The sequence below is a fragment of the Melozone crissalis genome, unplaced genomic scaffold (genome assembly GCF_028551555.1).
Source record: "Melozone crissalis strain CALT ecotype California unplaced genomic scaffold, PUWL_Pcris_2 ptg000059l_1, whole genome shotgun sequence".
Classification (NCBI taxonomy): domain Eukaryota; kingdom Metazoa; phylum Chordata; class Aves; order Passeriformes; family Passerellidae; genus Melozone; species Melozone crissalis.
Window position 1 is genome coordinate 2,677,706 of NW_026535837.1, and position 27,638 is coordinate 2,705,343.

At 40.6% G+C, this 27,638-nt stretch overlaps 1 protein-coding gene across 1 annotated transcript in view; it reads right to left on the minus strand.

Annotated features, from left to right (window-relative positions):
- Positions 1-22,661, minus strand: part of DMTF1 (cyclin D binding myb like transcription factor 1) — a 28,936-nt gene extending 6,275 nt beyond the window's left edge. Inside the window, exons 1-13 of the mRNA XM_054287533.1 lie at positions 22,558-22,661; positions 15,813-15,929; positions 15,197-15,316; positions 14,123-14,217; positions 13,263-13,377; positions 11,057-11,133; positions 9,490-9,647; positions 8,642-8,674; positions 7,355-7,464; positions 6,570-6,798; positions 4,826-4,977; positions 3,123-3,338; positions 605-690 (exon numbers count right to left, since the gene is read on the minus strand). Of these exons, the coding sequence (XP_054143508.1) occupies positions 605-690; positions 3,123-3,338; positions 4,826-4,977; positions 6,570-6,798; positions 7,355-7,464; positions 8,642-8,674; positions 9,490-9,647; positions 11,057-11,133; positions 13,263-13,377; positions 14,123-14,217; positions 15,197-15,316; positions 15,813-15,921 (1,500 nt within the window). The 5' untranslated portion in view covers positions 15,922-15,929; positions 22,558-22,661. The remainder of the gene's footprint in view (positions 1-604; positions 691-3,122; positions 3,339-4,825; positions 4,978-6,569; positions 6,799-7,354; positions 7,465-8,641; positions 8,675-9,489; positions 9,648-11,056; positions 11,134-13,262; positions 13,378-14,122; positions 14,218-15,196; positions 15,317-15,812; positions 15,930-22,557) is intronic.
- Positions 22,662-27,638: the final 4,977 nt, after the last annotated feature.

The window sequence follows — 27,638 nt, forward strand, 5'->3', positions numbered from 1 at the left end:
CCCAAATGCAGTGCCCAGGACATGCTGGAGCATTTTGGTTGACATGATCCAACCTAACTGTAACTCCCCTGGAAAATCACCACACCACACCAATCCAATGCCTTCTGCACTGACTGCTGCACTGCACTCAAAAAGCAGAAAATAACTCAGCTGTAGCCTTAGGCTACCAAGGCAGGAGCCCAGCAGGTCTGTAATATGCTGTACATCAGCAGGTAAAAAAGGAACAAATTCAGCTTATTTTGCATTGAGATGGAAGAGGAACTGCGCTACAAATTACAGGACAATGGAACTGAGACAATCTTTACTTGCTGGGAGCTTTCTCTGGCTTCTTTAGGTCAGATTTCAACAATGAAAAAAATCCAAGCACAAAGGAAAACTCTGTAGCATTGAAGCAAATTTAAAGCATTTAACTATAATTCACAGTTTACTCAGCAGCCCTAATGGATTACACTTTCAGAAATAAGTTTCAGAACTCTTCTTCTTTCTACTTGAACACCTTCCCTTTTTTTTTTTTTTTTGGAAATGCACACTTCTGTAGTCTAAGAAGTAGCTGGGTTGAAAATAAAAAAAGAAAATGCCACAGTAACAAACACCAGTCACTTACTGGAAGAATCTCAAAGGTCTGTAGTGTTCCACTGTTCAGTGTTATTGTCTCAGAGTCAACAGTAGCAGCAGGGGAATCGGTTGAGGCTGCAAAAGGAAGGAAAAAAAAAAGAAAAGTATGTAAACCAGAATGTTCAGGCCTGTAGAGAGCATAACATACTATAATTAATACATGGCAGGGTACTGTTAATTCCCCTAAGAGGAAAAAGAAAACTGGCTGCAGTCCTAATGACAAGGTTCTCTAATTGGTACCCAAGATACAATTCTATTTAAAGAGAGCATTCTACAATCCAAAAGAGCAAAAGAAAGTAAATATGGGTTTAGTACACAGAGATAAAAGCAGAAAATAAAGTTTCTGACATGATTTAATTACTTTTTGTAATGAGATTTGCAAGAGGTTCTAATGTAAGGATACCCTTTGGTGTAATAATATCCTTTGGATCATGTACTGCTGGTTTTAAACCAGTGTCAGGCTTAATATTGTTGTGTTTCTCACAGACCTCTTTTTCTTTTTTTGTATTTTTTAATCTTTTCTGTCTTCCACAATATGTCCACCCCTGATGAAAGTTCAGATGCTTCCCAGTTATTTGCCTACCCTGTGTGTTATGACTGCAGTATAAAAGCTGTAAGTATTCTTACTACAACTATGTAATTATTTATGCAATTAGCTCCACTAATTCTAAAAGTAGTGAAGAGAAGCACTGGAAACAGTTGATGTAAGTATTTTAAGATCACCAGGTCCAAACAACTTGTACTCAAAACTTTATAACCATAATTACAATTTCTACTTACTCTTAAAAAAAATCACAAGTTCCAGAAAGCTGAAACCAAATTAATACTCTGCCTGGGGTTTTCCAGTAATTTCCTAAATACCAAAAGGGGAAAAGATCTACAAGATGATAACAGTGACCCAAGCACTGGAAACTTTGCCATCTCAGACTCTGTGGCAGCAAAATACAGTAATTTTGGTCTCTTAAGATAAAAGCTCAATTTTGAAGCTACTATTGTTGTGGTGGCATGTTCAAGGTTTCCTGCTGCAGATTTGCTGGTACTCAGTAGCAGAGAGCCTGTCAGTCACCTAGCCAGTATATTCCTATTCAGGAACTGCCCTTCTGAAACCTTGAGCATTCCACCAAATACAGCTCCAAGTGGGTAATAGGTTCAGCTCCCATGGGACTGTGAAACACACAATACAAAATTCACTCTGATTACACAACCAGAAATTCTTCAGAAAAGCAGACTAAAATGGGGGGAAAGGCTTGTTAGGCAGGCATGGGCAAGTGAAGTCACAAAACAACTATTCAATTCAGAGATGACTAAAGGTTCCAGGATCCCAGCCCATCTTTCCTGCTCATCAGCTTGGATCAAGCTTCACTCAAAGTCTGAGACTACTGACATTACTATGACAGACAAAAAGTTCTTGGCTTGGTGTCATCTGTCATTCTAATTAGAAAATAAACCACATAAAATGAAGCTAGCACTTAATAAATAGATTAAGATAGATTGACCTCCTAAAATTATAAACAGAAAATGGTCTGCCAAATGCCTATTGAGGCAGAGTCTGAAGAATCAATTTGTAGACTGATCAGCTTAGCTCAGAGCAGGGTGCTAATAATGCCAGGGCTATGGGTCCAATCCCTGTATGGGCCACTCATTTAAGAGCTGGGACTCCATGATCCACATGGATCCCTTCCAATTCAGAATATTTTGTAACTAATCTGGTAATCAGCAAAACCAAAGCACTAAATTTTCCTAATAAAATTTACAAATCCCAAATGGTGCAAAATAATATACAGTGCAGACTGCATGTGACTGGAGTTACTTAATAAGATTAGTTACAAAATCAAGCAGTAAGAACTACACTCAGAGCAGATCTGGTAATCAATGTTAGATAATGAGCAAAGTTCATCCTTAAGAGCATGGGAAGCATCAACTTAAAAAAAAATACAGCGGTTTAGCAGAACACTGGCTGAATGTTGGTGGGACTTAGCAGCTAACATTTTCCAGAGTGTTTGTGACTAGAAATAATTGCATAATAAAGGACTAGGAAAACACACTTACACCTTCCCTTCAGTGCCCTGTATCAGAACTTACGGACAGTCGTCTGTGTAACTTGAAAAGGAGAACTTTTACATAATGCTCACTGCTGTGTGCAAGAGTGACCAGAAACAACTTAAGGAATAAACAAACACACTCTATCTTCATTAAGAGGTTTGTGCACTGAAGGCTTTACAAAGAACAGGTTATGTGGCAAACTCCTGTATGCACACACTCAAACAGACACCTACAACACCTGTGTCCAGTGCTCCAGTTGTAGCTTCTTGGAACTACAGTCACAGCAATATCTACATTTGTCTAACAAAGTCAGAAACAGGTAAACAGAACACAGAAATGTTTCATCTGAAGTTATGGCATGACTAAGGAAGAATACAACTCCTTAAGACATGCTCACTCCTCCTTCACCACCTCCGCAGAAGCAAGTTGCAGGCTTTGTGTGAGTGGTTTGTTGCAGTACTTACAGACATGGGTGATCTGCACTGGGATCTGCAGAGCTGCCATGGGGCTGGGGGCGCTGCCCGTGCTCTCCTCCAAGCGAGCCACGCGGATCTGCACGTGCTGCACCCCCGAGCTGGAGTTACTGCTTGCTAAGCCACTGCCACACTTGTTCTCTGCAAGCTGGTGCCCTGGGTTGTTTTTTTGGTTCTCGTGGAGCTGTTTAAGACCCTTTATCAGCACTGAGAGAAAAAACACCCATGCTAAAGCAGGTTGAACAAGCACATTTGAAATGCTGCAATTGGTGATTTACCCAAGATGAAAAGAGCAAACAAAATCCTACAGAATCTGGAACTTAAACAATCCCTAGAGATACAGAAACTAGAAATTTAGCACATACATAGACCATTTATAGCCAACTACAGCAGTGAACTAGATTTCCTCATGGAACCCAGGTACTTCATGATGCTTGGGGGAAAAAAAGAACATATAGCCCATAAAATTTTGGAACTCTCTAAAATGATGCATGATGTACCCCCAAGCTACAATCAAGTGCAAGTATCACTAGCTGTGTAATGCTGCTACCAGAAGTAAATCCTCCAATCTTCTACAACATGGAAGCAGATTTGTTCAAGAGCTTGACAGAAATGTCTCTGAAAATGGGGAGCAAGAGAGAATGAATCCCACAGTGGTTATATTACAATTCTTCACCTGTGCTTGAGGAGGCCCATGCTCCAACAGAACCACCCACCCTTCTTCTCTGTAATTGCTTTGGGAGCAGCTGATTTAACAGCAGGTCACAAAACCTGAGGCCTCAGCTTGTCTAGAATTCATTACAGCCAACTGCCTAAGCATCTCCCCTTTGTCAGGGGAAAGAGAGCAGAGCCGGTTGATTCAGTGCTGCATTTATCTATGAATTATTTGCTGCAACAACTGCCTATTAATGTGTGGTAACCTCCCAGCTGCAGCCTTGAGGCAGGACTAATACATAACCACACCATCAACCACAGCACAAGAGTGCATTAAATTACATCCTTCATTAATTATGACATGACTAATCTGATTTTTTTCCTCTTCCCAAGTAAGACAAAGGGAGGTCTGAAGGTTCACAGACCCCTTTTGGCTTAGGCACTACTTTCTCCAAGCCAGAATGGGAAAATGGTATGAAATGTATTTGGGGGAGCTTTATACTCCTGACTCCTCCCCTCCCCTCACTAGTAGATGTCTATAGCTAAGTAGTATAGACATATAGTAGTAGACATATAAGTAGTATAGCTAGTAGTAGATGTCTATAGCTAAGGCTCAGCACCTGACAGAGATTACATTTTAACATCATAAAGGCAACACATCTAACCTGAGGCCATAGTTAGGCTGCACATACATATCCTCTTCCACCTGAAGAGGTCACCGCCCTCCACACCAAAGATCAGCATCATCTGAGATCTGCCAGCTGAGCTGCTTAGATACATACTCTCACTTTAGCCAAACTGAGAAGGGATGGCAAAGTCTGTCTAGCTGAACACATCAGCTTGGCCTGTTAGACTGAAACACTTAAGGATTGCTTGTAGGAGCAATTCAACCAGCAGATCCAAGGGGCCAGTAACTTCCAGCAAAGAAGCAATGTGCTCTTTGGCCAGCAATGCTGTAAGCAGACAACAAAATGCAGCCTTATTCCTGTGACATATGTGAAAAAAGCTTTCAGAAGAGAAGTGTGCAAGCAGTACATTACCAGGGAATGAAACATCTTTGTGGTTTGCAATCTGTCTTTTAATGGTCCACCATTTACTCCGGAGCCACTGTGGGGAGCGGACACTACTCCATCCCTCAGCCAGCAAGTCCCAATTGATGTCATTCTCATCAGAAACTTCAAGTTCCGCTATCCTGGCAGGACACAGAAAACAGGGAGCTGTCAGAAAGGGCCCCCCAGGGCGGCAGGGGTGCCGCACGCGTCCGGCCGTGTCACACGAAACAGCGCAGAACGACATGCTAGTGACCAGCCCCAGGAATCAACACAGGCTTCCAAGGCTCCACGCTGCCAGAGGTCAAGCAGAGTCATAAACAACAGAAGATGGACTAGACCTGTTAGATGATCCAGTCCATCTCCTTGCCATGCAGGATTATTCTCCTTATTTACTTCTACATTAGGTCTTAGATCGGATTATCACGAAGCATTCCACGTGGTGGCACTTGCATCTTTTCTTTTTGAAAAAAACATTCCCCAAACACGTCTCCAAGGCAGGAAATACTTCCTGAGATTCACTCTGAACATTCACTTAATTAATTTCATGTTATGATATTTACTTGTTTTCTTCTAAGTAACAACCATCCGTCCTTAACACAGATTTTTGCCTTCTCTCAGATGCTTCTTAGCCAAAGTAGATGAAGTTAACTACAGCAATAAACACTTCCTCATGAATCAATCCCACCAGGCTCTCCAGATAAGGGACAGTCTTCTCTACCAGAATCTGTTTGAAATCACTAAAAATCTCTGAATTGCCCTTATCTGTACACAGAGCATATGAAAGAGAGGTGAATAGCGAGGGGAAAATAATTTTGTGGAAGTTAAGAAAAGTCCTCTTCACAAATAAGGCAAGAGCACTCTTGCTAGCTAAAGAAAGAAAGAAGTAAAATTGAAAAAAAGAAACCTACCAAAACCAACCCTGTAGGATAAGTAAAAGATATCTGGACAGACCAAACCAGAAAAATTAAGAAATACACCCAGCACATTCTGAAATATGGAATCAGGCTCCTCATTTTGAGTTTATGTCAAACAGCTTCAGTAAATTTGTTAATACTACTTTGTTAAAGTAATCCTTAAATTCCCTGGATGCCTTGGCTTTTTATTCCCACCCAACCCATAAAAATCCACTGGCTAAAAAGCTTGAGTTAAAGGCATTCAAAATGGGAGGAGGACTGGAGAGAGCAAAAGATTTCCAAAGTCACTACCAGGCTGCCAGTTCAAATGTAGTCAGAGATGCTGATATCCAATCAGTGTTTGTTGGCCTACATGAAATTAATTTGCAGTCTCAGTTTAGCTCTTTGTAGACAAGATGTCTACATCACAGAAACCACCACCACACTTGACCCTTGTTGGTCATCTCAGCAGAGAGGCCAAGGACTGAACGGGCAGGGAGACTGAGCTACCCTCCAGTTAAGGGTTAAAGCGCATCGGTGGGGCAACGTGTGGGAAGCTTGCACGGTTTGCTGCCTGTGCTGTACCTTTTCTGTGGAATAAAGAAGACTTCAGTCTCCAGGGTTTTCAATCTGACACCTTTCACGAACACTAACATTCACTAAAAAAACAAAAAACAAAAAATATGTTCAATAATAAATCTCTGGGAACTGTAAACACAGCAGTGATTTTTGGAAGGTTCTAGAATTTTCAGTGTCTAGGAAACCAGCAAAATGGACCCCAATGGAATCCTGCTAGCAACACATATTACAAACCTTTAAAAGTAACTAAAATAACAAACCTCAAGATCAGATTTATTTCATCCTCCTTGGTCCACTCGGTGCCTCCACTTTGTTTCCAGTTGAGATAGTTGAGCCATTTAGAGCGGCACTGCTTCTCCGAGCGCGTCCCGACCCGCTCTGCCACCGCAGCCCAGGACACACCTTGGGTGACAATGTCACCTGGCTCTGTGCTTGTCAGCTCGTGCACCACCTCTGCCAGTCTCTTCTCTTCTTTCTCTGTCCACTTTCCTGAAAGACAGAAGCCCTCCACCTTAACCAGCAGCACAGACCCCCTATTCTGATCCATAACAAGCCAGCAGACATTTAACTGCCAGGTCCAACACCTTATTCCAGATGCAAATATTAACTTGTGAAGAAGATGCAACTGTTCTTAATTACTAATAATTTATATTATATCCATTCTTGATCAGCAAATCAACAATTCCATTGTTCTGCTGCCAAATTTCCCCTTTTTCTTCCTCTCAGAAGAATAAGGCTACCGATGAATAAGGCCACACAGAGCTTGTCCAAAGAGTGACCAGAGCAAACTGATCCAAGCTATCTGAACTGTATTAGCTGGAGTGAATTAACCATGCAAAAATTTAGTGCACATTATTCACATGAGGTCTGACTGCATTTTCCTTTATACTTGAATATATACATTACAAAATAAACAGTACTTTACTCCTGAAATGCATCTGTCTCTCTCTTGACACCAAAGACACAGTGTAAGTCCATAATCATTAAACACAAGAGACAGAATTTTAACCAGAATATCCATTTCTGACACCAGCATTTATCTCACCTGTGTTGCAGGTATCCTTCATGAGTCTACATCGATCCTTTACAGATGAAGCACTTCTTCCCAGGGCAGCTCCTATTGTGGCCCAATCATTACCATGCTTTACTCTCAGCCTACAGAGAAACATGCCCATTAGCACTAGATCCAGTTAGGAAATCACCAAAATAGCAAATACTCACTAATAAAAACATGTGCAGTTTACAGGCTTGAAGAGAGAATGGGGAAATCACTTTGTTACTTTACTATTACTATTTTCTGCTACTTTTCCCTATGTCTTTCTAGAGCCTTTTGGACCAGCTGAGCCACAAGATACATATGAAATGCATAGTATCAATCCAGATACAAATAAAATGCATAGATACTATACATATAAAATGCATAGTATCTGTCTTGCAGGATGATTGTGAGGCTTAATGAATGTGTTAAACACAATATGAATGTTTAGATAAACAGCTAATTTCCATTCTATACAGGTTCCTCAATGGTTTTCAGGTGGTGTAGAGAGCATTTGAGACATTTCAGTGATGCCCAATAAAAACCCAGGCATCCTACAATTTAAATTAAGCAAAACACTGCATAATCACGTTCATCATTTTAGCAATCATTTTTCTCCTTCACATGACAGCAGGTTGCTTAAAATGTTGATCCATGAGTAGTTTTGACACATCTGGAACCCCAAGCACCTTGTGAACAACACAAAGCAGCTCAATTGATCCAAACAGATCCATCAATGGAATGCAATATACCCCTTTCCTCCTTTCAGCCCAACAGTTTCTTCCAACTGCTCAACCCTGGAAATGTGCAGGAGGGGATAAAGTCTGCAGCCCCATCTCCTTGATCTACCAGGTTCATACTCAAAATTAGGCTTTTTGAGCTGATAATTTATATATCTGTAATACTTCCTACGGGAGATTCTACTCTTGACCTGCCACTTCCTTTAGGAATAACCTTTGCTCAAATTTCGTAAAGAAAAGGAACTTCTGTTTCTCATAACCACAAATATTGACTGTGCTTGCAAAAATCTGAAACTTTCCTAGTTACAACAGAAGCATTGCTTTAGAACTTTGTTGCATATTGTTAGGTCTGGAGCACACATTAGAAAAAAATTTTAAAGGAATTGAAATGTAGTTTCATTTATCTTTAGACAGTAACCACTACTTTTGGGTAGTGTTGGAGCAGTCAAATTTATTTGTAACTCTTCAGTGATTTAATGTAAGGAAACCCTTAAAAATGGATGAGGGCTACTAAATATAAACAAGGAAGAGTGATCTTATTCATAAGATAACTTACTCTTTAAGCTTTTCAATTTCCTCAGGAGTATACCTAAACAACAGGTAAATAAAAAGACATTATTTTAAACAGAAAGAACACAGCATAAATATTATTATTTTACTAACCACACAGCACACATTTAGCTACAAGAAGAGATTAAGGAATTTCAGCTGTAAGATACAATCTGACTGAATATTCAGAAGAATGTGAGGAACAAATGTAATTTTCTACATTAGTGCATTTCTAAGGTTAACTGGTAAAGGATTCCTCTCATTTGTTAGAAAAATTCCTCATTCTCTGTGCTCTTACTCCTATGAACAGAATTAGAATTTTCTGCATTAGTCTTTCAAATAAATAGCTTCTTCCTTACAGTCCCAGTTCACCATCACCATAAAGCTGACTTTCTATCAAAAGAGTATATCAACACTGAGAAGATGTTTTTAATTTTCAACTACCTTCAAAAACGAAAATTTAAAATCCTTTCTGGATAGCACCAGATCACGCTTTAAAAAATGGCAAGCAAGGGCATAAGGGGTGAAGATCAATTATTTCCAGGTCACAGCCCTAGAAAAAGTTATATCTCAGCAGATCCATCCCTGTGTCCAAGTCCTGTCATCATATCAGAATCTGTTATTCACCTTTGTTTTGGATTGTTTGTTTGTCTGTTCTTTAAAGCTGTCATTGAATACCATCAACAGAACACAACTATTGCCAAGGATGATCTCTCAGAATTGAGCAGAGGAGACATATTAGCAAGATCTAGGTCTGTTTGGCTACATTTTTCTGTCTCACATAGAACATGTCAAGCATAAATACATGACCCTAGTCATACCAATAAAACCATGCAGCATTAGAGGGTTTCATACTTTCCAACATGGTTTCTGTCATCATACATGCGAAGAACTCTTCTATAGACAGCAAAGAGAGGCCGATTCAGACCCCAAGCTATTGTCCTGTAGAAATCTTTTCTTTCATCTTTTGACATTTCAAATATAATTTCAGTGGCATCTTTTATTCCACGGGCCTAGAACAAAGCATTTGAAAAAAAAACAAACAAAAACAAAAACCACAAACAAAACACCTTAGATAAAAGTCTCCTAGGAATCAAGAAGTAGAACACAAGAACTGAAGCTGTTATGCAACTTTCTATGTATCACAAATACTACAGTCCAAAAGTAAAACTGAGTATTTATGGATTAGCTCCCTTAAATACAAACCCTTGAACACTAGGTTTTGTTGTTTTGGTTTTTTCACTTTGGAGTCCAGGGAGACATAGAAATTCTAACACCTATCCACATAAAATAAAAAAAAAATTGTCCAATGTATATTTTAAGATCAAAAATGGAACCATCATACAGAACATGATGGAGTATGTACTGTGGTGGAATTAGTCTGGGGCCATACAAGGGAAGGTTGTCAAACAGTGCTATATTGATTTATTACATAGTTTTAGCTATTCCTTATGCAAAAGTGATTTCTTTCAATTAAACTACTCCTCTTGTTCTGATGGAAACTCAAATAAATCCAATAAAAAACACTGCAAAGAAGTATAACAGTAAAGCTTAATTTCAGCTTAAACTAAGAATCACTATATTTCAATTATTCAAAGCAGTACAAGAAAGCAGATAAATGGGAAAAGAATGAATCAAATGATTTATCAGTCACTCAGAAAAGTTATTTAGCTAGCTTAAAAAAGCTTCACTGGATTTAAAACATAGTATTACCCATGAATGATTTTGTGGCAGAAACTCTAATAGGTGTGTGGGCAGACACACTCTCTTCAACTAATACTCTGGATTTTTATCCCAATGAACACTAAATTCAGGGCTTTTTTTTAAACCACAAGTGAAGGATGGTGAAATTATAATATCCAGGCTATGTATTCTCAGCTGCAAGGGCTCAGCTCAAATATTCTCAGCTGCAAGCCTACCACAAATATGATTTATGGGCAATTATCACCATCAGTGATAACTGATGCCCATTTACACTGAACTCTGACCCCAGTAACTTAAGGGGAAGAAAGCAGACACAGGCATCCTGCTAGTATAGTACACAATCACAGACTTGGCATCAAGGATGTCTGAAAGTTGTATTTTGTGCTCAGTAAGGAAACTCCTAATGCAATTTTTTTCATTTTTTTATGAGTCCTCAATGTATAGTCAGAGAAAGAGATTTAACCATATAAAATGTCATGTCAGGATGCTCAAAACAGGCTATATCCAGTACAAAATGAAAAGGAATGTTACATACATTAAATGCACTTCAATCCTGTTTATGAATAAATTTTTCTTATCTATTTTGAATGGGTGATGACCATTCCTGATGACCAATCCAAATCACTTATTGAGTATTCTGGGAAGTATTAAAGAAAGTTGGTTTCTAGCAGGAACTGCATCACCACATTAATGTGCAGGGAACATACTCTAAACATACCTTTAAGTAACGTTCAATGTTACTCATCAAAATGTCAATTTCTTCCTTTGACCACATCCCTTGCTTCCACTTATGGCCTGAAAATAGAAATGACAACTAATTACTGAAGTAAAGGCCAAAAAACAGCAAGAACAGAAGTATCTGAAAACATGACCCATGCTGCAATTAACAAGGAAAAGAATAATTTTAGGTACTAAAATATAACTAGCATTAATTTTAAACAGATGTTATTTCATAACTGACAGTAACATTCAACTAATATTTAAATAATGTGAGTCAGACCCCTCTTCAAAAACATCCCATTTTTAAAAACAGAATATGAACTCCTCTATGAGCTGTCAAGTCACATTTTCAGCCTTTCTCTTCAGCTGCAACTAGACAATTTCTGCCTTTAAACTGACAGCTGAAATTTCCATGCACTCAAAATGAGTCCAGAAGCTGGAACTTAAAATACAACTCAGAAGATTACCTGAGGAATTGGCAGCAAGGTGGGATTCTCTCGCATGCCTTAACTCTGCTGAACATGAGAGCACTGCCACCTACTGTGAATGCTTTTCATAGAGGTAAAGGCTCCATTAAGCCTCTTTTTGACAAGCTGGTCCCCATCTCTTTCCTTCTTTTTGCATTGGGAGTAATGCTCAGCCAACATAAAACCTTGTGGTGGGTCTTTTACTGCCCCAAATAAAAGTGACAAGCCAATAGAACCAATGTTTCCTCTCTGTCTCTGCCTTTAGTAACTACAATGCCAGCTAAGCTTTAAAAGAAAATCCAACTAACTTTATTCAGAGAGAAAAATTCAAACCTGAAGTCTATCAATTAAACATTAAAATATTCCTACTTTAGATTATCCTTTTTTCCCCTTATGGTCATACAATGCTTTTAATTGAGCTTCTGCTGGTGTGACCCAGTTTACATATTGGTGTGTGCTGGCTATCTGCCCACCTCTGCTCAGAAAAATCAGGGTACTTCCTTCTCAGCCTGCTAATTACCAGAGCTGAGAGGCAGAGCACACCAAAGAGAGTGTCTACTCAAATCCAATTATAATGAAAAGTACAGGCATTATTACTAATTCCATTGGAACTGGTGAGAGAGTACTCCTGCCCTGTGTCCCATAGCTTCAATCTCTTCTTCCACAGTCACAGAGACAGAAAAATAATGTATTCCAGTAACTGTGATTCACACAGCTCCAAGCCTCTGAACTGACTTAATGGGACACTGCTACTCCTTACCTTTAATACCAAACTATTTTAGGAAAGGACAGATATTCTGCACTTCACATGTTTGCATATTCATAGTCAAGATGATCATAACCTGCCCACAGGTCTGGGAAAAAGCATTATTAGGTGGAAACTGCTATAAAGTGATGAGCTCAGGCAACACATGCCAAACTCTGAGCTACTGTAAAAGAAGACACACACTGGCATTCCCCCACTGCTATCTCTGTGACAAACCACAGAGCTTACAAGAAAAGTTCAGCCAGTAGAGATTCTCAAACGTTTTTCTTGGCATATTTTACGAGAAATACCTTCCTCAAGTTATTAATCTCTTAACTGGAGTCACCAGATTGAGTGCCCTCCTTTGACTGGCTGACAAGGTTTCTAACAAAAAGAGGGGGTTGCTTTGAACCAACTGAAAAAAAAAATTTTCCTCTAGAAAAAGTAGAAGTCAAAGTAAGAAAAACAGCAGAGGGGCTGAGGAAACCAGAGAGACGTCTTCATTAGACACTAAGTTTTTTCTCTAGGTTTAGAAAGCCACTTCCCCCCTGTGGGCAGGAAAGAAAAAGACAAAATCTCTTGAGTTCAGCAACTGCTACAGGATTGCACAGATATATTTGGAAAGGGAGGAATGCCCAGTGGGGTGGAAGTTTTAGGAGTAGCAGAGATTATTTCATGAGGTCCTGGTCTGCAGGAGCCCTCTTCTTCTGAGGCAAAATTGAGCATGGATTGTTTTTTTTCTTGGTGTCCCCCAGTTCTGCTGCAGCTCCCCACCCCCTGACAAGGCAAACACAACTCTCTGCCCAATCTGGGCTGACACACAGCACCCACAGCCCTTCTCTACTGTGGCCACCACTGCCACCACTGCAGGCAAGGCCCATCCCCAAAAAGCCAGACCAGAGACTACTTTATGTAACTTACAAAATGTTCTGAGACATTTGGGATAGTTTACCTTCCTACAGCATGGGAGAACTGCATTTGAAATACCCTACCTTTATTGGTTAGAGAATCCTTATCCTCTTTGGTTGTGAACCAGGCTTGACTAACAGCTGATACTTCTTCATTGCCCATTGGGGAGATTTCATCCAACTGCTCATTCTGAAGAATCTTGAAAAGACCAATGTGAAATGATACAGTCAGATATTGAGTTGTTTATATCACTTTGCAACTCACATGGAGACACAGTTTGAAGGAAAATGTAATCAGCACACCTCATCACCTTGCTGACTGTTCAAAAGTGTCATGTCTTAGATATGGCACTGGAACTATCACCTTTCTTAAAACACCTGAGTAAGATTTAGCATTTAATATACAGATGCTGTGAGAATTAATTAAGTAACATTATTTATCTTGTTTAATGTACAGTAAGTAAGAAGAGTCTCTTCTGTGGTGGAAGCAGGACTATATCCAGATCTTCAATCTAGAACTTTTAAACATGCTATGCCCACAAAGAAAACTGCATCTAACTGTTAGGACTGGTGACAAGACAAAGACTATCTGAGCATGTTATAAAGCTTAATTTATAATCAAAGAATGACAGAAATAACAGATAAACTTGTCTTCTATGCAGATCACAACAGAGCATATCACTACCAGTGGAGTGTCACCTCTGTTATTCTTTGCAGTATTGCCCTTTGGGCAGCAACTTCAGACTACAAATAATCTCTCTCATACATAAAATTATTCAATTGTCCTTTTACAGACCAGCATTTTACAAACAAGCTCCATGCTCACATACATTCGTTTCAAAGAGTCTTATTAATTTAGTAAGCATTTCTGATACTTGTTTCCTTTTTCATTTCAATTTAAATAAAAGCATACATCAAATAAGTAAATTGAAGTTTTACTGTACCTGAATCTGGGTAACAGTTCCTTCATTAATCTCATCTTCAGCTACCTCAGCGGTAGCAGTCATGGTCACCTCAAAGCTCTGGTCATTTTCTGAAACTTCACAATGGGCAGGTTAGTTGGATACTTAACTCCTGAAACATTTTTTTACACATCCTACAAATGTTATAAATTGCTAACTTTGAAGTGAAAATTTTGAAGAGTTTTATTTGGTATTTATTTGTTGACACAGTAAATTCTAAGATGATTCTCAACTGATTATCACCTAAAATGATTATCAACTGCTTCTCTTCGTAAAATTTAAATATGGATTTAGAAACCTTCAGTTTTATGCTTGACTACAACTATGGCCTAATGTGAAACATAAACAAAATGTGTTTGATGCAAAAAATGAGAAACTGTATTAATATTTCTTTTCCAGCCCTACCTCCAGCTAAAAGATTTGAATGTTGTCCTTTAATAATTGGAAATTCCAATTATTAAAGGACAACATTCAAATCTTTTGGCTGCATGTGTTTTCCCCAGTCCTCCTTCAACTTCAACATGATAATGCCTTTACTTCAAAGGAATTTCCACCTAGTTCCACCAAATTAACAGGCACTCCAGGTACTGCAAATTGGTATTTTAACTAGATCTGGTTTTGTCTCCCTTTGGGACATTATATTAAACTTTCTAATATTCAATCAACTTCCAGAAGACTAATTCATCCTATATTCTTTACATCAATCTCTTTTACACACATCTCAATATTACAAAACACTGAAATATTAACTGTACTGTCTGATCATTAAAAAAACCCCAAATTTCTTTGTAGGAGAGCATCCAGTTGCTAATTTACTTATCCTTCATTTTATTCAATGCACCTGTAGGTCTCTGAACTACTTTAACCCAGGCTTATTTTGCCAGAACTAATTGCTGCAAAACTATCCAAGGCACAAAAAAAAAAAAGATACCCAAATATATTAATAAAATTTGGAAGGAAAACACCCCATGCAAAATATTCTACTGTGATTAAAGAGTCCACTTTTAATCTTTATCAACAGATATATTTGCTACAGGAGTACATAAAAGAACTTACTTGGAACTGCAACAACAGAAATGCATGGAGTAGAATCATCAAGGCTTTGATCATCCTCTGATAAGCAAAGCCTCTTGTGTGGAGGTTCAGAGCTGTCTTCAGAGTCTACTTCATCAGCTTCTAACAACAAAAACACACCCAGGTTACTTCCTGTAAGCTCAGGAGCCTTGGACAGAGTTCTCCTAAAAAGCTGGCCAAAGCAAACAGTAGAAACAAATGTAACAAGCTGGTTCAGTGCTTTGCTGCTGCCCAGGAATCTGGTCTAAGTTATGAGCAACAGCAGTCCCCATGCTTTCTTCAACATGCATTTTCTTTGACAATTCCATCCACAGTCTGCCAAACATTAATCAGTCCACAAAAATTTGGGTATGTGCTTGGTTCTAAGAATCTGTTTCAACTGAAATAAATCAGCAGCTGTATCTTTGTTGGGCACACACAGACAGTTTTGGGATTTACACCTAATTCAGCATTTTATCATTCTTTAAACTAAAGCAGAACAATTCTTGTACAGTAAGCTGTACTGAGTAGCTCACAGAATTTGTGGGCAGGGATGTATGGTGGTCAGATCAACCAAAACAAAGAAGAAAAAAATATACTATGTAAAACAATTCTATACCATTTTGAGGGCAATGAAGAATTAGGTTCCCTTCAGTATCCTGAGTCAAAGTCACAGAGTTCACGGTTTCTACTGTCACTGTGTCAGACTCTTCTTCAACTGTGCTCATACTCAAACCTGAAAGAGCAACACACAGGTTTTACCCTTCTGCAGCTGGATTCCACCTGGACCACAATGCTGCTTCCATCCCCCACAGCCAGCACAAAATCCCACAGGGAATGAGCCTGCTCTTTCACAGGACAAAGCCACAATTTCAGATATTCACCTACCTTTACTTTCCTGCACATAAATATTGCACAGGGTAAAACCAGATAGCTTTAAAGTAACTTTCCCAGTTAAAAATAGTACCTAAACTCCTTATTAGGAGGAGTTGCAGTCTACTGATTTCTTTTTTCTCAAACCTAGGCTATTACTTTTTCAGCATTTCTAAATTCTTCACATCTGAAGACCTTCGTCCAGTATTTGTTCCACTATTAATTTAATAATTCTGCTCTTATAGAACTGAAAGCTAGTCAGGACTGACAAATAGTTTTCTAGTGTCCTATTAGTCACAGCTGCTCTATTTATAGACTGCCAACTTGCAAAGTTTCATTCTCCTTCCATGCATATAACTAAATGTGAAACTTGCATTTTTTTCTTCAGCATTTAAACAATAAGAGCTGCAGAAAAATTGTTTGCAAGCAATCACCAGTACAAAAAGCAACTGAGAGAATAAGTAATCCAGGATAAGCCATACACATTGAAGTCAGAGAATTAGGGCAATATAAAGTGTCTCTGATAATTTCATTTCCACTATAAAAGTACTGCAATGAAACACAAAGTTTCTAAGAAATTCTATGTAAACCACCAGCAGTAATTCTGAAATAAAACAAAAACTCTACAATAAAAGTTTTATCCAAATACAGAGATGCAACTTTTGCTGCTGCAGAAGCTAAATGAAATCACATCTAAAATATCCAAAAGCTTTACAAAGGTGTCATCAGTTTTAAGCCTGCTTTTGTTGACTTTGGCAGAGATTTGTAAAAAGAAAATATAATCTATTTCTCCTTTAACTGCTCAGTGCTTTTTCTGTGTTTACTCATATGTCAACAAACACAAAAAAATACTTTTAACTTTTATTTTGAAGCCAAAATATTGTTAAAAATATCTGGCTATAGCTTTAGAGAAAAGAAATCACAAATACATTGCACATTTTCCATGTACTATGCAGGGATAGCTATATATCCACATGTAAGTGGAATTTACAACCTGGATTTCAAATTCTCAGTATAATGTTAACATTACTGCATCAGCAGGAGATTATTTAATTTTTAATCAGAAAACATGTTCTTCAGTATTGAAGATCCCCAAGAGAAGTGTTATCCTAGAAAGAAAAAACTACTGCCAGTCTTTCTAAAAAACTTCTCACCTCTGGAGCTCGTTGAAGATTTGGCACGTGGTTAAGCACACACAGTGACTGATTCCTCAAATGAAGTGATATTACCCTTCTGAACATGTAAAAAATTTCAAATACCACTGACATTTTAAATCAGAGGGTTCTCAAACTTACTTTCACATCTACCATCAACAGTTCCTTGCCACATGCAAGTGTAGGAGGGAGTAACTTCCTTGGGATTCATCCGCTGCTGAGTTTTACAGCCTGTGCTGTCTCTATCCTTCCCTAGAAGCTGCTGTTTGCTGGTTGTAATACTGATTTTAGGAGCCCAATCAAGCATCCTTAATGCTAAAACATGAAGGGAGACATCCAAAGTGTTACAGCTAAATTAGCAGACTGTAACTTTTTCAACCCAGTTTTAAGTTATTAACTTAGCTTTTGGAGAGTGAACAAACTCGGCCAAAACAAACAGATTCTCTTTTTCATATTCATATGTATTTTCTCAGGAAGTTTTACTACAGGGACTGCTGTAGTAAAAATCCCTGAGGTTACTGGAAATGAGGTGGAGGATTCTTCCTTAATTTATGTCAACTAGCTGTCACAACATTTATTTTTCTACAATCACTTGAAAGCATCAACTTTTCACCATTTTAGAGGCCTGAAAGACATGAGATTTATAAGACACATTACAAAACTCTATTACTTCACCTACAGCTGTTGCAGAACAGAATTGCAGAATGTGGAAATGAGATTTATAAGACACATTACAAGCAGTGGAAATTATAGCACCATCCACAGCAGAAGACAGAGCAGACCATTCCTTCTTTTTTATTTGAAGACTGATGAAAATTGAGTACAGGCACAGCAAAGCTGTGTCATTCTTTCAGCAGTTACTCAGAACTTGATGAAAAATCAATCTGTATATTTAGAGGATTTGGATACCAAATAAAAAACACAGGGTAATTAATCCCTTTACATTGCCTGTCTTGCTGGTTTGCAAGTTAGGAGGGAACAGGACACAGCATAAAAGGGATCCATCCATCCAAATATGGCATTTCAGGGAGGGGAAGGAAGCTACACCCAGGATCAGGAGCTGCTACCCTGGCACTTCTATGCAGAGCTGTAACAGGATTTAGCAGACAGTGGCTGGGGCAGCACATCTGAGAGCATCACTGATTCTTCTGATCAAATCACACATGGGCAGCTCTCAGCTCCAGCTCCCCAAACTGCAGAGCAATTTGTGACAGCAACACTGGGCACTGTGCTTTGTTCAAGGGCCTGTGACTTCCCAAGAATTGGGGATTCCTGGATGGAGGATGGGTTCATAACTCCTCGATTTCCCAAAAACCATTTATGCTACCTGTAAGTGCAGGCCCTCAAAAAAAAATAATGATGCTCTGTGTAAGACACTCATGATTTAGTGTATCCTAAGTTTTCTGAGTAAAGGTAATAACCTTGACCAAGCCTTGATAAAAACTTAAAAAGAGCCATGCTCTTGATTCCCATCAACTTTAATGCATATAGCCTTGGGCCACAATTGAACACTGAGTAGAAAGAACATGAGGAATGAAGCCAAAGTCAAATGTATATTTTGGACACTATTTTTTATTCATTAGGTCATACAAATACAAGAAACCTGAAAGAAAAACCAACCAACCAGGTTCTTTCAAGCTACATTTACCCCAGGAGAGGGGCACCAACCCATTAATACATGAATGAGTGACCAAAATCAGGAATAACTGCGGTGGTTCTTTTGACTGAATAGGTAACAATCCCCAGATGTCACAAACCTCATTGTTTCACACTTAAACAATGCTGTAGCTACCAGGTACTCTGAGCATGCATCAGAAATGACACATCCACAGGGAGCTCAGTGCCAAAGCCCAGGGCCTTCTCCTGATCCTGGCTGCAGGACACCCTCAGTCCATCCCAGCACAGAGGCTGGAGCTGTGGTGAGCAATGCCAGACCACAGCAGAGACTCTGGGATGTGCCACATGAATTCTGCTCACACCTGCACATCCACATATCTGCTCCTGCAAAAGCCAAATGCAAAGTAAATGACAGCCATGGTTTATTAATTAGTGAGAATTAGGACCTGAGTAGTCTCATCATCTCCAAAATATCAGCTTCTTTTCACAAGTTCGCTAGGTGTGCTTTTGAAAATGCAAACAAGTTTTATTTTAAACAAAATGCTTCCTTGAATTTTAAATTAACAACCCAAGGTTTTTCTTTAATTCACACACATTCTTTACAGAGGTGCCAATCCATCACTAATATTTCATTTACTGAAGGAGGGTGTTACCTTTTGGGGAAGAGAACAGTGTTGGATAGACATGCACCAAAAGTGTGAGTGCCACAATCCATAATAAAACAGCACCTTAGAAATCAATGTCCCTTCAATAAGCATTTTTTGCCTTGTTGGATTTCTGTGTGTATTTACTAAATGTGACACTTTTTAGAGCAGTATTACAATTTCAAACAGGTTTCAACATGCAGCCAAAGAAGTGGGAAAATACCCTGTCTACAAGACTCATTTAATAGAGATTTTCAATATAAGTTTTCCACTAAAGCCACATAATAGAGCTGTTCTTATTTATGTGGGAAGCATGCAGCAGAATTATGGCAGAAAAAAACTCCTATAAAGCTGATTTTACACCAAACTGAAAAAAAAGTAGTAATATCCTAATACAAAATTCCTTTAATTCTAAATAACCCTCATCAGACAGATGGACTCAATTATTCTGTGGGCTGCAAAAATTAAGCACTTCTAAGAAATAGTAGTTTTACTCTTGCAGACAGAATTCTGTCATTGCCCCTAGTTATTAGCTGAATGTTATGTCTAGTCTTTAGTGGACTGTTGTAAATCTTAAAATTTCTATAGTAAGTTGAATTAAAGGCTGTGTTCTCTGAATTGGGCAATAAGAATGTTACACTAAGTCCTGTAAAAAGCAAAAATTGAAGATTATTAAGAGAGGTTTCCAGTTACTGCGGCATTTAACTGGAACAATCCCATGGAACACATTGGGGTTTGTTCAAGAGTGACACTAAGGAAACAAAGTCACTATAGGACCTCATATTTTAGGATGCCTGAATGTCTAGTGTATTCCAGACCAAGTCAGTACTTCCAGGACATTATCAGGAGCTTTCATTATTAAACTAGTGCCAGGGCTGTTTACTAAAATTCAACAAAACTCCCCCCCCAACCTTACTTCAGACCAAATGGGTCCTGCTCAAACTTACAATTCCACCAGGCAGAAATTTTCTCAAACAGCTGCCAACAATGGATACAAAAAGGAACCAAACCGGGCAGACACCAACCCCAAGGACCCAGGGACCTGAGTCTGGGGCATACAAGGATTTATTAATCTGTATCAGCATGAGATTACAGTCCTGTAGATACAGTTGCATCCCACTCATCAGTGGTGTTTAGAGAAGTGGGCCATCACTGAAACAGAATATATGGGAGACACAATGGGACAAAGTGTTCTCATTTGCATTGATCCAAACCTGGCAGAACTCCATGAGTTTTAGCCTGTCCATTGAAAGTTTAATAAAAAGCACTGAGCATGCTTTAAATGTCACACAGGGGAAAAAAACAACACAAAACAAAATAAAACCTATGTCCCAGCTCTTTCAAAACAAATAAACACAAAGTTTCAAGTTTTCTTTTTCATGAATTGGTTTTTGGGCACAAGGTTATGGCTATGGATAGAAATCTTCCTAAGTATATGTACTAAAAGTCTTTTCCCTTCATGTAAATCCAGTTCCATGCTAAGCATTTCTGTAACTTCTTCACCTTTATAAACAATGGGTAGAATTTCAGTATTTAAGAAAAATAAGAAAAATTATCCTAACTATAAGATTGATAAGCAAAGTGAAGTCTTTCTTGCTTTCTGATGGACAGAAAAGCACAGAAATGATGCTCAAAAAAAAAAGGAGAACATGCAAAACATAGTAGAGAGATCTTATACGGCCACTTTTTATAATTTTGTGTGGTTAAGACAAAAATCAGTATTTCTGGGCATTCTCCTTAAGGAGTTATAATTAATGCTCAATCTTTTCAGTAAGTCATAAAACATCATGAAGTTGTTTATCATTAAAATCACATGAAATGATGTAAATGAAAACCAGAACGAGATGTGTCCATCTCAATGCAAAATCCGCATCTCCTGGTTTTGCAAAGGAATTCTAACTATGCTGTCAAGAGGCCAACCTACATCTGTAGCCAGAGCAGTGCTGGCAAACAAAAAGCATTTTCTAGATTACTTCAACTAACAATGGCCAGGTGGGGCTGAGAAGTGCAACTCTTTGTGAATGGATACATACAAATACTACAGCCAGCTGAAGGAGTAGCTGGTGCAAGTGTAATACACTTCACCATGCCCAAGGACACAACCAAGAATAAAGAGACCTAAAAAAAAAAGAAAAAAAGAAGAAAGACCAGAAAAGAAAAAGTGTGTGCGTGTGTGGGGAAATAGGGTTTTCCAACCGGAATCCTTTACTTTGGCAGAACAGAGCATGGCTCTAGTGCACAAAATCCTGGAACCGCCCTAAGATGAAACCCCAGATCTTGGCAGAGTAGAACACTTCAGACTCCACTTGCCCTAAGCAACCTCAAATCACAACTCTCAATGGAGAAAAAAACCCCAAAAAAACAAAAAAAAAAGAGCTTATGAAACAAAACAGATAAAACCCACAAGCTCAGGGTACCCCAAGCACAGACCCAGCCAGAGGAAATGGAGAAATTCAAATACGATCGTGCAGGTGGGCCTCTTATTAGAGAATCCAGGTATGGGGGAGGGAGTTAAAACCACAAAAAACCAACAACAATTAAAAAATAATAAAACACAATAAACAGAACAAACAGGCTGGTGGCCGCCCCTTGCCCTGCCCTCCCAAGGGAGCCGGGTTTGGTCATTTCCAGGGCCGGTCCGTCCGTCCGCTTCCCAATTTCTCTGCGCGCAGCTCCCCGGGCAGGCGGGAGCCGCGGCCCAGCGCCGGCCCAGGGCTCTCCCAGAGGAGCAGCCGGCGGGAGGCAGCGGCCCGGCCCCTGCCCCGGCACTGCCCCCGGGGCGGCGGCTCCGGGCCCGCCTCAGCCCCGCTGCCCCGCGGCCGCCAGCGCCGCCATTTGGCCCCGGGCGGCCGCCGCCATTTTCCCCTGCCTTCGGCGGGCGGCGGCGCTGGACGGCCCCGTCGCGGGCTCCGCTGCCCGCCCGGCCCTGCCCGCCCGCACGGCAGCCCGGGCCGAGCGCGCCGAGCCGCGGGCCGCACACGGCCGCTCCCCGCCCCGTCCCCTCCCCTCCGCCCGCGGCCGCCGCCGCTGCCCGGAGCTCCCGGCCCTGCGATCCCGCAGGGCCCCGCGCACTTACTTCCTGTTTTGGGTCCGGGCACTTGAGAAACCAGGATGGAGACTCCCAAGTACCAGGATGGAGGCGCCGGGCGGCGGCGGGCGGCGAGCGGGGGAGGCGGAGGCGGCGGCGGGGAGAGGCGCTGCGAGCCCGCCGGAAGGGCCCGCGTCCGCCCGCCCGGCGCTTCCGCCCGCCCGCCCGGCGCCACAAAGCGCACGGAGCCGGCCCGCAGCGCCAGTGGCGCCACAAAGCGCACGGAGCCTTCCCCGCCTCGCTGAGGGCCCGGGGATGGAGCCCCTGAACATCCACACGGGATGGATGGGGTTGGGAATGGCCTCTGAGAGCATCGGGCCCGACCTACAGCCCAATGCCACCCTGGCAACCAGAGCATGGCACGCAGTACCACATCCAGACCGTCCTTAGACACCTCCAGCGATGGTGACTGTGAAAACCACCAATCACTTGTTTTTAAAATTTTAAAAGTTTAATAGTAATAAAATGGTTATAAAAATAGCGATATAACTAGAGTAATAAAAATTTTGGACAGTTTGAATTAGGACAATATGAGACAATAGAAACAAAGAGTTACGGATGTCTGGGTACCTTTTCTGGGCAGCATAAGCCCGAAAAAGGACACCCGTTAACAGAGGATTAACCCTTAAAAACAATAACCTGTTGCATGTTCATACATCTCATACATGATGCATAAATTCCATTCAAACACAGGATTCTGTCTGGTCAGTGTCAGCTTCTTCCTGTGAATCCTAATGGCGTCTTCAAGGCAGAGCGAGGTGGGAAGAAGTTAATTTCTTCTGATAATGGAGCAATAAATTCTTTTTCTCTGAAAGATTCAGGTGTCCTGTGGCTGCTATCTCGCTGTGAGTCATTTCTAAAGAAAAGTATCCTACATATTGTAGTTTCTATTTTAAAATTTTGTTATAACCTAAAACTATCTTTAACACACTACTTAAGAGAATTAATACAGCATTACGTTCTAACACAAGACATATAATATTCATTTTAATATTTGTGAAAAGCCAATAATATAATACGCATTTTTTACAGTGACTTCACCACTTCCCTGGGCAACCCATTCCAATGTTTAATCAATAGATGTCAATCAATATCTAATTAATGGCCACACATATGATGAGGGCTCTGGAGCATCTCTCATATGAGGAGAGACTGTGTGAAGGTTTTTTAAATCTGAAGAGGACTAGAAGGGAACCTCAGTGTGTATAAATATCTCAGAGGTGGGTGCCAAGAGGATGGTGCAGACATTTTTTGGTGGTGTTTAGCAGCAGAATGAAGAGCAGAGGCCATAAACTAAAACGCAGAAAGTTTCACCTCAGCATGAGGAACAATTTATTTACATTGAGTGGGGCAGAGCACTGGAACAGGCTGCCTGGGGAAGAGGAGGAATCTTCTCTGGAGGCATTCCAAACCCACCTGGATTCCTGTGGAAGCTGCTCTGGGTGACCCTGCCTTGGCAGGAGGGCTTGGACTGGATGGTCTCCAGAAATCCCTTTGAATCCTAACCATTCTGTGACTCTGTGGTCACTTTTCATTTCCCTCCTGCCCAACAACCTCACAAAACCAAACCATGTTAATCAAAAATTATCCATGAAGCCAAGAATAAACAAGCTTGTAGTGGTGCCCAGCTTGTGGTGCTTGCTGCCCTGTGGAATGGGTGCCTGTGTGTGCCATGATCCTTGGCAGACAAGCTGAGTCCCTCACAGAAAAACTGGGCACATAAGGGCAAGAGGGTGCCTGGCATCCCCTGCCTGCAATTTTTTGTCTAAAAACCTAATTGCACTTCTACCACTTCTACCTTTTTGGCCACTTCCCTTATATGTGACCTCCAGCTGTGTCCTCCCCAAACTTTGGGAGCTTTAAAAAGTGTCGTCATGGGAAGACAGGGCAGCTTAGGGGAGGAGACATTGCACATAAAAATGCTGGTAAAATATGGAGAGGGAATGTGTAGCTGGGACAAGAAGGTAACTGGTATAAGGAGCTGAAATCAGGATTTATAACACCCGTTTTGTTCAAAGCACACTTACATTAACTCTGTTCTATGTGTACTTGGTATTTCTGGACACCAAAACTCAGGAACCTCAATTTCCACACCTAGTAGTTGACTTCCTGGGAAAAATTTAAGTGCCTGGTACCCTTAGGAACAGATTGGCCAAAGCAGAGACACAGTTTGCTATTCTAGAGCTGCTTACAGCCGTTGGACTCACCAGCCATGATCTCTTGCAGCTTCTGGGTTTTTTCCCCCCCAATTTGTGCAGCAAATGATGCACAAACACGTTTGCCTTCCGTGAAGTACCTCTCTGTTCTGTTGTTGTGGTGGTGGATTTTTGTTTCTGTTTGGTTTTTTGGGTTTTGTTTGTTTGTTTGGCTGGTTTAGTTTGGTTTGCTTTGGTTTAGCTATGGTCTTGCTTTGAAAATAACAGTATACCACTTCCTTGAGCTGTACCAAAATCCTTCATCAGGAGGCTGTGTTCAGACTGCAGGAAACAATACTGAAATTTCATCTAAGCCTCCACCATGTAGAAATTTCTAAAAAGACCTTGTGCACTAAGCAGCAAACATGAAGAGGATTCCTTCCATAAATTAGTTTCCCCATATGTCATCCCATCAGTTATGAGCCTTTCCCATGCTGGATATAAAGCCTTTCTCTTTACTATATTTTTATCTTACTTATCTGGATGTACCACATATAAACATTATTTTAACTGCAAAATCTGTACCTCCTTTTACAGAGTGATGTTGTTCTGGGACTTATCATAGCAATATACAAAGATGACAAGCTGTGAAGTGGCAGCACATTGAGGACTGGGTCACTGGTCATTTTTTGTCACCATTTTAGTCACAGATCTGCAAGATTTTGTGCAGAGTTTGGGATGATGACCTCTGTTTGGGCCCCATTCCCTGTTTATGCAATAGAGAGAATTTATTTTTCCTCACAGATACGTGCTGTAACCACACTCAGGAACATTCACTTTATATCAGATTCAAGGTATATGTAGATAAAATGATGACTGGAATTCTCTGGTGTTTCAGGAGCAGGATGAACTCTTACTCTTGCAAGAGATTCTTGTTCCACAGTGGAAATGAGGTTCATGAATCCTGAGTTCTCTCATGTTAACAGAACAATTGCATGCATCTATACCTACTTAACTCGATGAAAGACTCAAACACAGAATTTTCTATGGATCTAGCAATCTCTTTAGATTAAGATAGTTTTTCACCAGCTCAGTTTTCTTCCAGAGGCCCTGTGTTCCTGGTGGCCACCAGATGTCCCCACTGCCCTGTGCTCCAGACCCACCAGGTGCATCCCAGAGATGGAACTCTGCTCCAATTAAAGCCCAATTAGCATTGCTCTGTGGGTACAGCAAACTCACTCCTCGTCAAGCACTAGGGGGAAAGTGAGACTGGGGTGTTGCTTGATAAGGCAAAGATGTGAGGAGGAGGATCGACATGCTGATGAGTCACCATAAATTCTGAAGGCAAAGTGTGAATTTAATTATCCCAAATCTGATTACATGGGTGGTGGCAGAAAACTTGGTGCAGATCCTTTTTCATAATGGAAGAAATAAAGTTTTATTCTGCAAGATTCAGGGAAGAAATGCAAAACATAGAAGTTAGAAAAGGCCTTGATTCCTGTTTGTTTGGGAGATTTTTCTTATTTCTATCTGTATAGATTATAGATTTCTGTCTGTATAGATATGAAGCTAACTACATGTGGGTACAGCAAATATATTCATTATTCATTGACATAAAAATATTTATATCTATAAATAAACAATCTAGTATTTATATAACACTTGTTCATTTGCATGCTCACAGTTTGATAGGGGCTGGCTATGGAGAATTGCTCAGGCTCTGAAGAGCTGCCATGAAAGAGCGAGATCCCAGAGAAGGAATAACAGAGCACTGGTGACAGTTTGTATGGGTTCTTCACTCTAAGAAAAATTATTGCCTGTGGCCTGGCCTAGGAAGAATCCTATAAAGAGCACTCACTCATTCTGAGACTTTGGTGACAATCTTGTAATTTCCTGACTTGCACCTGTGTGAGGCTGTAATGGTCTGACCACCTTGAAAGTCTCTGTGTATTGGTTTTGAGTGCCTGCTCTGTCACTTACCATCTGTCAGAGTCCTGGAAAATGTCTGAGAATGGCAATGTGTCCAGGACCTTCAATGCCCAGTCTGCACAGCTGGGAATAAGGGCAGTGTCATTCTTTTATTCTGCAACCTCTGCTGAGGCACCTGAATTCAGTAGCAATCACTGCAGGCTGCACACCTACAACCTGGGCTGCCATCTGGATATGGCAAATCCTCTCCATACCTTGGAGCAGTAGCAATCCCACTGAACCCAGTCCAAGTCTAGGAATGGTTCTGTTGATATGGCTAAATGGGAGGAAGAAAAAGGATCAGAATTCCAGAGACAGTGAGCAGAGGACAAGGTCTGCATGGATCTGAGCTGCCAGTGACATTGGGATGAGCCTTTCTTCCTGCTGCTGAGTTTAGCAGGAAGGCAGCTGTGCAATTCACAGCATCCATGAAGATTTGGTGTTTGGAGGGGATATTGGAGAAAACAGGAACTGGTTTCTGTAAGGAGGGTGTAAGGACAGCAGAAGAGGAGAAGGAATGAGACTTCACAGGATCCCTGGCAGAAGAGAAGGGAGAGAACAGGACAGAGCAGATGGGAGGAGCAGATGGATCCCAGCTGGGAATTGCTTTACTGTGCACTACCCAAATCAGAGGCGCTGATGGCAGCGTGTGGTGGGCAGAGTGGGAGCTTCAGACAAAGTTCATGAGATGCCCTCCCTTTGAGTCATCAGGTGCAGAGAGGATACCCCTTGCTGTCTAAAGTCTTTCTGCCTGAGTGCAGCTGGATCCAATCTGAGCCCCAGACTTTATCAGCAGTCTATATGTAAAGGTTTATTGTGGGGGTACCAGTCGTTGGTTTTTCTGGGTCTGGATTGGAGGCACTTGAGACAGTAATTCGTGTTCAGACTCAAGTGTTTATTATTTCTTATCAGTAAAACAGTGTCACTACTGTGTTTGGCAGCTTTTCATTAGAAGGCACAAAATGG